Source organism: Quercus suber, unplaced genomic scaffold (assembly GCF_002906115.3).
Source record: "Quercus suber isolate HL8 unplaced genomic scaffold, Cork oak 2.0 scaffold_300, whole genome shotgun sequence".
Classification (NCBI taxonomy): Eukaryota; Viridiplantae; Streptophyta; class Magnoliopsida; order Fagales; family Fagaceae; genus Quercus; species Quercus suber.
Genome location: NW_027069756.1, coordinates 767,239 through 778,585, shown reverse-complemented (window position 1 = coordinate 778,585; position 11,347 = coordinate 767,239). Strand labels below are relative to the sequence as shown.

Genomic DNA, 11,347 nt, shown 5'->3' with positions numbered 1-11,347 from the left:
TAAGTTGGGATGAAAGATGGATACATAATAGCATCTTTAAAATTTACTTGAATTGTACCAAGTGTATAAAGATGAAGATCAAAGAGAGTTAATAAAGGAAGAGGAAATTAAAGAGAGATGAAAATGTTGTTTTCATAACCTTTTTAATGGAAGCTATAAAAAATTTAAATAGACTGTGTAAATTAATGAAAATAAAAACTATAAGTTTGTTTGATGAAATTTGATGGACAAGGTAAATAATGCATAGAGGAGGATAAAAAAATGCAATATAGTTTTTTTAGATGAAACTAGACGTCTAGTCAATGCCAAGTTGGAAATTTGGAAGAATGGTTTGGACTCTAAAAGATTTAGTTTATGAAGAAATAAAACATTGTAAATGGAGGGTAAGTTTTGTAAAAGTAAAAATAAAGATGAAGAGGTTGTAAAATTTGATGGTCTAGAAATACCAAAAAATGTTGGTGCATTAATGCATGGTTGTTAATGCACCAACATATAGTGATTTGATTCAAACAAAGAGAATACAAAGAGAGAAGAAAACTTAAAATAACTTTGATACTAGATAAAGATAGTAAACAATGACATGTTAATTAAGGAGTTGACAAATTGATTTTGGATAAGAAAGAACAAAAATAAGAATACAGATGATTGACTCTAAATAGTTACAAATTCATAACCAATCCAAATATTTTGGGATTAAGTGTTAAAGAGTATAATTTTTCTTTTCAAATAGATATTTTGAAAATTTTGGACTTTATTATTATTATTTTTTAAATTTGATGAAAATCCTAATTGCCAGGAGTGTTTATTACTAATAATTAGGGGAAACATTGCTCAATTTTGAATTTAGGAAGAAATTACAACTACAACAAAGTTAAGAGAGGAAAGTATAGTTAACCCTTTTTTTTTTTTTTCCTGTTTTTGCATTAAGGGTAAAAGATATGGAAGCAGTGGCAAATTTCAATATAATAAGGCTTATTGTGTTGTCTATTAGAAACTATGTACACAATGCCTAAATATATTCTAATTAACTGTGGATAAAAGTACATAAAATTCATTAAGTCTTGAAACTTACTTAGGATCGAGATACCCAAGAGTACCAGCAGGACTGGTGGAGACATGAGAGTCGTTTTCAATTGCAAAAGCCCTAGACAACCCAAAATCAGCTATCTTTGCTTGCATGTTTTCATCTAATAAGATGTTGGATGTCTTCAAATCTCTATGAATTAGAGGTGTCTTGCAACCATTATGTAGATACTCCAACCCAGCAACTTCAGTAGTGAGTAATTTCTATGCAAACAAAGAAGGGTTTGGTTAATGGGTGCCCTTAAGGCATTTATTAAAAGACCATTTTATGAATGTTTTAATACCAATTTCATGGGAAATATAAAAATTTGTCAAACGCTCATTTTTTTTTTCTTTTCCCATAAGGCACCCATCAACTTTTCCTAACAAATTAAAAAATAGATATTGAAAAGAAATAATGACGTGATTGATCTATTTCTAACCATGTGTTGCATCCACCACAATCTGAAGTCTCTTATTCCAATTCAAGACATTTGTATTGGTTACTGCAGCCAAAATGTATAAATTATCTCTTCAGCAGAGGTTGTTATAGAAGACAGCCCGGTTTTGCGATCACACTATAATATAATTATAATTATAAAATTATCAAAAAACACATACTTTGATATTCTTTTTCAGCCTTTCGCTTTTAGTAATATTAACAACATAACATTTTTTCACAACCTTATGTCTCACAGTTAGCTTGGCTTGTTGGGATTGGAATAAAATAACTTTTACCTAGGCCATTATCAACACCATATTTAATATATGCACCAACACTGGCATTTTTAATATATATATATATATATATGGACAAAATTGGGAAATGCCCCGTTTGAGCAAAAAAAGCAGCATTATGCCATTTTTTCCAAACTAAATAAGGAAATACCTCTCTTTTGTAACTCGATTTTCTCAAAATCGAGTTATAAAAAAAAAATTTTGGAGCCCTATAGCGGCGTTTTTAAGGACTTATAGTGACGTTTTGTAATTTGACTTCCATAAAATCGAGTTATAGGCAATTTTTTAAATTTTTTTTACCTATAACTCGATTTCATATAAATCGAGTTAAAAAACGCCACTATAGGTCCTAAAAACGTCACTATAGGCTCCTAAAAAACGCTGTTATAGGGCCTAAATCGATTTTGAAAAACTCGATTTTCAAAAGAGGGGCATTTCCCTATTTAGTTTGGAAAAGAGGGCATAATGTTGTTTTTTTTGCTCAAACGGGGCATTTCCCAATTTTGTCCTATATATATATATATATATATATTGTGTCCTTAAGCTTATTTTCACTTTTATTACATNAAAAAAAAAAAAAAATCTTCTTTTTTGCAATGCACCAATGTTAAAACCTAATTCTTTTCTTTTCTTTATTTATTATTTATTTATTTATATTATTATATATATATATATATATTGGAGTGGGGGCGGTTAATTATAGTTAATGTGGCAATTGCAATGTCCCCCTCTAGTTGTTTGCAAGAATAAGCACTTTAGGATTTGTCAATTCAATGCAAAAGTGAATTTTCTCAAAAAATGTGACAAACAAAATTTGAATTTTCCATTAAATAAATTAACAAAAACCTTAACGATGAAGAATTTTACAATGATTGACAGGAAATTATAATAAAGGGGGGAATAGTTCTTAATACCAATTGTTAAAGTATGACACATTTCATTTTAAACGGCAAATTACACTTTATACCTAACTTCCAAATTATATTGCCCCTAAACGAGATTATCTTTACACCCATAACTTATGACTCTTTTAACTTTGCACCCCGACATTAAGTTTGTCGTTTACTTAGATGCAAAAGTATGACATCATGTGAAAATAGGCTTAATTGCCCTCTCTCAATCCATTAAAACAAAGAAAAAATTACATTTTACCACCTAAATATACTCTTATTAACTTTGACCCTAAACTTTATATTTCCATCCAATTAACGGAAACTTAACGTCAGGTGAAAAGTGTAACAAAGTCATAGTTTAGGGTGCAAAAGTGCACTCAAAAGTTTAGGAGTAGTAATTTAGGTATAGTTTAGGTGTAAAGTGTAATTTTCCCCATTTTTAATGTATAGGAGTCACTACAACTACACCATATTTAAGAGAAGTGCAATTTGCCCTCTTTTTGCGAGGGAGAAGTTTGAAAAGATTGAAATTTATCGAAGGACTAGAAGATCCTTCCACGATACCTTGATTTGAGACGTAAGACTAATTGATAGAATAAAGAAAAGAGGGAGTGGGATGAGGAATAAATAATGAATAAAAGTGAAAATAAACTTAAGGACGCAATATTTATATATATATATATATATATAGTTGTGGTATATGTTTAATATATATAAATGCCAGTTTGGTGCATAATTCAATATGTGTTGATAATGGCCTAGGTAAAAGTTTTATTTCTATGTGAGAATAAGGTGTAAAAAAATGTTATGTTGTTAATATTATTAAAAGCAAGAGGTTGAAAAAGAATAATAAAGTATGTGTTTTTGATATTTTATAATTGTCAATTATATTCATAGTGTGATCGCAAAACCGGGCTGTCTTCTATAACAACCTCTGCTGAAGAGATAATTTATACATTTTGGCTGCAGTAACCAATACAAATGTCTTGAATTGGAATAAGAGACTTCAGATTGTGGTGGATGCAACACATGGTTAGAATAGATCAATCACGTCATTATTTCTTTTCAATATCTATTTTTTAATTTGTTAGGAAAAGTTGATGGTGCCTTATGGGAAAAGAAAAAAAAAATGAGCGTTTGACAAATTTTTATATTTCCCATGAAATTGGTATTAAAACATTCATAAAATGGTCTTTTAATAATGCCTTAAGGGCACCCATTAACCAAACCCTTCTTTGTTTGCATAGAAATTACTCACTACTGAAGTTGCTGGGTTGGAGTATCTACATAATGGTTGCAAACACCTCTAATTCATAGAGATTTGAAGACACCAACATGTATTAAGCTGCGTTTGGAATCGGTGAAAAGCATTTCCGAAATGCTTTTCACCATTTCCGGATTGTTGGTTGCGCACGGAAAACGCATTTCCGGAAATTAATTTCCGTTGACCCGTGGCAAGGCTGAAAACATTTCGCCTTCATTTTCACTTCAAATCTAATTTTCCGGAAATTAGAAACAGAGCACGAAGAGAGAGGAGAGAGGAAGGAAGAAACGTGAGCCAGGCGCACGTCCTCGCCGGTCAGATCGCCATCCTCGTCGCCGTCGCCTCCTTCGTCCTTGATCTCGTCGCCGTCGCCGTCGCCTACTTCGTCGGCCCTTCGTCACCGATCGCGCAGCCCTCTCGATCGCACCCCCTCTCGATCGCGCCAGATCGTGCCTGCGAGATCGCGCCGAGATACGCGTCGTCCTCGGGGTCAGATCATCATCTCCGATCTCGTCGTCGTCGATCGCACCGCCCTCTCGATCGCGCCGCCCTCCGATCTCGTCGTCTCCTCTGTTTTTTTTTTTTTCCGTTGCGGTGGTGTGTATGTGGATTGTCCGTGGGTTTGTGTTATTGTTGGTTTTTTTTTTTTTGATGAACTGATTGCTGTTGTGTTTGTTGTTGTTTGTGTTGTTGTTGTGTTGTTGTCTGGAATTTGCTGCTGCTGCTTTGTTGTTGTTGCCGGAATTTGTTGCCGGAAATTGTGAAAAAATGGTAGGAAATAGCATTTTCCTAATAGAACCAAACACATAAAAAATTTTTCACAACAATTTCCTAATACAACCAACACTTAAAAATATTTTCTTTTTTCGGAAAATAGCATTTCCGAAAATACTTATTTTCCGGAAAATATTTTACGACAACCAAACGGACCCTAAATGAAACATGCAAGCAAAGATAGCTGATTTTGGGTTGTCTAGGGCTTTTACAATGAAAACGACTCTCATGTCTCCACCAGTCCTGCTTACTCTTGGGTATCTCGATCCTAAGTAAGTTTCAAGACTTAATGAATTTTATGTACTTTTATGCCACAGTTAATTAGAATATATTTAGGCATTGTGTACATAGTTTCTAATAGACAACACAATAAGCCTTATTATATTGAAAAATAAGGCAAAAACAGGAAAAAAAATGGATTTTTTTTTTTTTTTTCATTTGCTTACAACTAGGTGATTTATACTCAAATTCTCCATCACGGGAGAACCGGGTATTGGCATTGCACCACAATACTCTTGACCACCAAAGATAAGACTTTAATAGATTTTTATTGGGTGTTGTCATTGTCTTTCAAGTTATGAGCAAGCAATGTCTAATGTGGAGTGTGGACACTACCTGCAGGGTTTAGCTAGCTAGATATACTTTATTGGTGGACACCATCAATGAATTTGAAATGTGGAACAGTCTTTCCCTAGACTAATATGCTTTGTTAAAATTTAAGTATAGTATTTTAGATGCAATATATTAAGTTTCCAATTGAATTCAAATATTTGGTTATATTGTATTTTATTGGTCAATGCAACCATGTATTTAACTTTAATGGAATAATTTAATGTAATGCACCTAAGGTATTGTACTTAAATTTTACAATATACTTTTTTCCAATTGAATTCAAATATTTGGTTATATTTTACTTTATTGGACAATGCAACCATGTATTTAACTTTAATGGAAGAATTTAATGTAATGCATCTAAGATATTGTACTTAAATTTTACCATATACTACTACCGCGCACTCTTGGTGTGGTGGTCACTCCACAAGTGTAAGTGCTTGTGGGGTGTGGGGAGCAAGGGCCGGGGTTTAAGTATTCATGAGGGAGCTTCACACACATATACACTTAGATTAAGTTAGAGTAGAAATTCTATCTTATATAAAAAAAAAAAGTTTTACCATATACTTTTTAATTTGATAAGTTAACATACATTGAGTAATAAATGAATTACCTCAAATACAATGGCATTATATATACCTGATAAATCTTGTTGTAGGTTGCCATTGGCCATGTACTCATAAATGAGCGCTTTGTTTTCACCCTCATCACAGTACCCAACGAGAGAGACCAAGTTTTTATGGTGAACGATCGTCAAGAGTTGTGCCTGCATTCATAAATAGTTCTCCATTTTAGCTTAATGAAAATATTTTATTTGCATATTTTATGCTATCATACTTCAAATACAATGCAAGATGAAATTTCGCATAATTATAAAGAGAATCTTGCACTCTTGTATATATCTAACCTCTGCTCGAAATTCCTTATTGCCTTGCTTTGATGATGCAGAAAGCAACTTAACAGCGACTTGAGTTTCATCTTTCAGAATGCCCAGGTACACTTTTCCAAATCCTCCTTCTCCAATAATGTCTTAAAGTTATTAGTTATTCGCACAACCTCAGAGTAGTTATATTGTCGATTCTTTATTTTGAAGTTGGATCTTGAAGCTCTCTCTACAGTAAGGGAAATCACATCATAAGTAACACCTCCCAAAAAAGGAATTTTTGCATGGTTTTGAAAAACAGACTATTTAAATTTTTGAGTTAAATTTTAGAACATTTTCATACTACCATTAGGCCATGCATGAAAATTTTTCATGCATGGCCTAATAATTTTTGAACATTTTTTAATGTAAAATTGAAAGGTCCATGTGTGAAATTTTCATACCCAATCACATGGCGAGGTGATCTATGGTTTTTCCAGTTTTAATTCAAGAGGATTTTCTCTTAAATTGGGGTTCTAGTACATTGTCCTTTTCAAAATAGATATCACCCATGTAAAATTAGCAGTTATTATTGACTTATCGCATATTTAACCACGGTTAGTTAAATCTCTATTGTGTTTACAATAAGAACCATGCTCGTAGTCTCCTGCTAGTAAGGAGTAGATAAAATAATAAAATTGTGGATTTTTGGTTTAGTGATAATATCACTTGATTAGGGTTGTGTAATGTTTTGCCGCATACTGTCTTGGTTTCTGATAAGATATGTTGGGGAGAGAAAACCTTAGATAAACTCAGTTTAGTAGTTAAAATAACATTGCTCAATTATATTATATTAATCACTTACTCTTATCATTAATATTCAATATGGAATTTCACTCACACTTGTATACCTAACAAGTGTTCTTTGGACACTAACCCGGTGTTAAATTTTTTCAGTGATTTTTTGTTTCTATAAGTTAGGAGGTTTTGGTTTATCCTAGAAGAAAAAAATTATATTGGGCTTGATGTTTAATAAACAATCTCAACCAGGGACGGAGCTATATATGGACTTGGGTAGCAATAACCCCTCCCCCTCCCCCCCCCCCCCCCCCCCCCTTTTTTTTTTTTCCACTTAATTTTCTTTCCCTTACCTAATTCTCTCTTTCCCTCAATCAATACCTCACAGCCGCTTCACTTGATCTCAGCCGTCGCCGCCGATAAAGCTTGCCGTGCCGCCAATCGAGCTTGCCGTGCTGCCGTTGGCACCGTTGCGTCGTCGTTGGCACCGATTGCGACCCTTAAGCGTCACCGTTGGCGCCGATGGCGACGCTCTGATGGCGCCGAACGATGGCGACGCTTCAGCTCGCCGAATGTTCGCAACGCTTTAACTCGCTGAACATTCGCGACGCTTCAGTTTGCACCATCTGGCAATGCTTCGCCTCCCACCAACCGGCGACGCATCAGTTCGTGTAATGGGTATTTTTTCTTAATTTTTGTTTAATTTTTTTTGTTAATTTTTGTTTAATGATCACTTCTCTAGCTTTCATTGAAATTTGAAATTAAGCAAACTAAAGGATGGAGTTACACTTGAGTCTGCCTCGAATTTCATAGAGTGACCATAGCTTGTCATTGTGCAATGCTGAATGGTTGTCATTACTTGGGTCTGCACTGTGAAATTCCAAAATATAAGTCATTAGTGTCCCCCGATTAGGAACTCGAGAGTCCAGGGTATAAGTTAAAACCTTTGTGAGGATTGGGGTCATTTAGGATGCTAGAGTGTGCACCCGAGATAGTCTCAATTGTTGCTTTGCCTTAAAAATTTTACTAATGTTTGGAGTTTATGCATTTCACTACCCCTGTGACAGAACATAGCAAAATTTAGTATTAAGTGACCATCTAAGGTTAATTAAACTTTTTATGTTATCTAAACATCCGTTTGGGATGTTCTAGTTGATGGTGTTTTATAGATTGTCAGTGTCAATCTAAGCTCTTCACAATTCATTGGTGCCATTGGTGCTACAGGTGGTTTTAGTGTGTAAGCTCCATTTGGGCATAGATATAAGTTTCATAGGTACAATCAAAATCTCTAGGCTAGAAGTTTCATATGTACAATTGCTAGTTCTTACTATCATGCTCTAAGGATTTCCTTTAGTTGGTTGTTTTTGTAGCTGAAGTGGTGCAATCATTTTAAGAAGCTACTGAAGAATTATTTTTATTAATAAGGGAAAGATTATTTGTTTGTTGTATTGTGTTGTTTGATTGATTTAATTGAAAATGTTAAACAAATGTGGGATTTTTGGTGAAAGCTTTTGTATTAATAGTTGGTATGTTGATAATGGTTGTTGGACAGGGGGAAATCTCTAGTTAAACAATGTTAGTTGCACCATCTTTATGTTGGTGTTGAATTGGGTGAATCTTCCCAATTAGGTGAATGGTTGGTGTTGTTTCTCTAAAGAGTTGTTCAGTTGAATGGTTGATTTTTGAATCTGATTTTTCCATTATAGTACAAGTAGTGTTGTTTCTGGATTATGTCTTTTGTTTGCTAGTTTTCATGTGGGTTAGTGATTTTTAAGAATTAGATATTTGTGTTGACATTTGGTTGTTTACAAGTTTGTCATTCCTTGTAAATATATTTCTTCATTGGCGGTTCTAATTATTGTCTTATCTGCTTGTTTATCTTTTCTTTAACTTTTGTACTTATAAATTTAACTTTTCTTTTGCAGACTAAATACCCATTGTTTGCAGTAACTTTGGATTTTTTCTGAAAGTTGTAAACTTAGCTTGAGAAAAGTAAGTAAATTCTAGTTAAAGCCTTATAAAACTCTATACTTGTGATGTTGGAAATTGGATTTTTGGTGGTATGTTGTGTTGGAGCAAGCGGGTGGCTTGCATGATGTTATAAGATGGTTTAAATTTATATTGGGAGTGTTTTTAATTTCTTGCAAATGTGAATGGACCTTGTTGATTAGATGTGATAAATAGTACTTTAATTGATTTCAATACTTGTAAACACTCTATATTTCTGATGTTTGTGATTGGTTTTGAGATGGGTTATTGTGTTGGAGCAAGCGGGTGGCTTGCATGGTGTTATAAGGTGGGTTGTGTTGGACTTTTGAGATTGGTGAAAATTGTATGAACCTTTTGAGGAGGGTTAAAGTGTGATGAGTAGATTAGGTACTACTTCATTCATTTCAATTATTTTGTATATATATGATATGGGAAGTGGATTTTTGAGATTGGCGAAATTTGTATGAACTTTTTGAGAAGGGTTAAAGTGTGATGAGTAGATTTTCACAAATGGGGTATTGGGTTTTACTTAGACTTTGATGTTTTGGCATTTGGGTGTTTGTTTCAAAGTGTGGTTCAATATTTACTTATAATTGTTTGGTTGTTGCTTTCAAGAATTAAGGTTCAAAGATTAATTAGTTGTTTATGGGGGATTCTTTGGTTTCACATTATTTCAAGGTGATCTAATGTAAGGGCTATATGCATAAAACTTGGATAGAAAAGGGTAAAATGAGTAGGTAAAGAGCGTGTTCTTGTTAAGTAATTTTTTTTTTCCAAGAAAAGGGTCCTCTTCATTTGTCTTTGAAATGGAAAATGTCCATTTAATGGTGTGCATGGTGGCTTGTCCTCTAAAATAAGTATTCATTCCTTGGTGTAGTAAGAATAGAATATTAAATGATGTGCCACCATGTACACCTTTACATTCGAATACTGAAATGGAAAGTATAAGGGAGTCCTATAATTTGAATGTATATGTCACCAAGAGCCTTGTACTTAGTGGCATTGGCACATTGCCCAGTTCTCTATAGAGGCAGGAGAACTTGAGTTTGAATCTCTCTCCCCCAGTTAATGTTAGCAAAAAAAAAAAAAAAAAAAACTTGAACATGTATGTCAGAAATGTTAAACAATGTTAGTTTTGCGAATCTAGTTTCATATTTGATGGTAGATGCTAAGATTTTGTTTGTGGTAATATGTAGGTTTTTGGTCCCTCAGCTGAACAAAGAGATCTTTATGATCAAGCAGTGATTCCAATAGTACATAAAGTTTTAGAAGGCTTCAATTGTACCAAGAGGAGCGAGCTAGGGACCAAGAGGCACGAGCTAAGCAAGAGGCATGAGGACATCTTCCATTAGTTCTAATTATATTATGCTATAATTTTTGTATTGTTATAAAACATCTTGAATTATTGTATGTGTTACAAACAATTATTGTATACTTGTATGGAAGGAATTTGAATTGGATACTTATTTTATTTTTTACTTCTAGAATGTATGGATCTTTTTTTATAAATGTGTTGTTGAAATAAATGTTGTAGAGACTATTTTTGCCGAGAGGACCAATAGCTTGCTTGTAATCCTTGGCTCAGAGTCTCACATCGATTAGAAACCCCCCAACTTTCCCACTTATAAGCATGAGCTGAAGTGGGGAGTGTACCATTAGCCTGTTATAAGCATGAGCTGAAGTGGGGAGTGTACCATTAGCTTGTTAATAGGCTAATGGTACACTCCCCACTTCAGCTCATGCTTATAAGTGGGAAAGTAGCTTGTTAACAGGCTAATGGTACACTCCCCACTTCAGCTCATGCTTATAAGTGGGAAAGTTGGGGGGTTTCTAATCGATGTGGGACTCTGAGCCAAGGATTACAAGCAAGCTATTGGTCCTCTCGGCAAAAATAGTCTCTACAACATTTATTTCAACAACACATTTATAAAAAAAGATCCATACATTCTAGAAGTAAAAAATAAAATAAGTATCCAATTCAAATTCCTTCCATACAAGTATACAATAATTGTTTGTAACACATACAATAATTCAAGATGTTTTATAACAATACAAAAATTATAGCATAATATAATTAGAACTAATGGAAGATGTCCTCATGCCTCTTGCTTAGCTCGTGCCTCTTGGTCCCTAGCTCGCTCCTCTTGGTACAATTGAAGCCTTCTAAAACTTTATGTACTATTGGAATCACTGCTTGATCATAAAGATCTCTTTGTTCAGCTGAGGGACCAAAAACCTACATATTACCACAAACAAAATCTTAGCATCTACCATCAAATATGAAACTAGATTCGCAAAACTAACATTGTTTAACATTTCTGACATACATGTTCAAGTTTTTTTTTTTTTTTTTTT

At 33.7% G+C, this 11,347-nt stretch overlaps 1 protein-coding gene and 1 long non-coding RNA gene across 2 annotated transcripts in view; both read left to right on the top strand.

Moving 5' to 3' along the window:
• Positions 1-3,267, top strand: part of LOC112031867 (senescence-induced receptor-like serine/threonine-protein kinase) — a 30,294-nt gene extending 27,027 nt beyond the window's left edge. Inside the window, exon 10 of the mRNA XM_065782395.1 lies at positions 3,144-3,267. Coding sequence (XP_065638467.1) covers positions 3,144-3,267 — 124 coding nt within the window. The remainder of the gene's footprint in view (positions 1-3,143) is intronic.
• Positions 3,268-8,850: 5,583 nt separating this feature from the next.
• LOC136071297 (uncharacterized) lies at positions 8,851-10,470 on the top strand. Its single transcript, XR_010632574.1, has 2 exons — positions 8,851-8,995; positions 10,189-10,470. It is a non-coding gene; the product is annotated as an uncharacterized LOC136071297 (long non-coding RNA).
• The last annotated feature ends 877 nt before the right edge of the window (positions 10,471-11,347 follow it).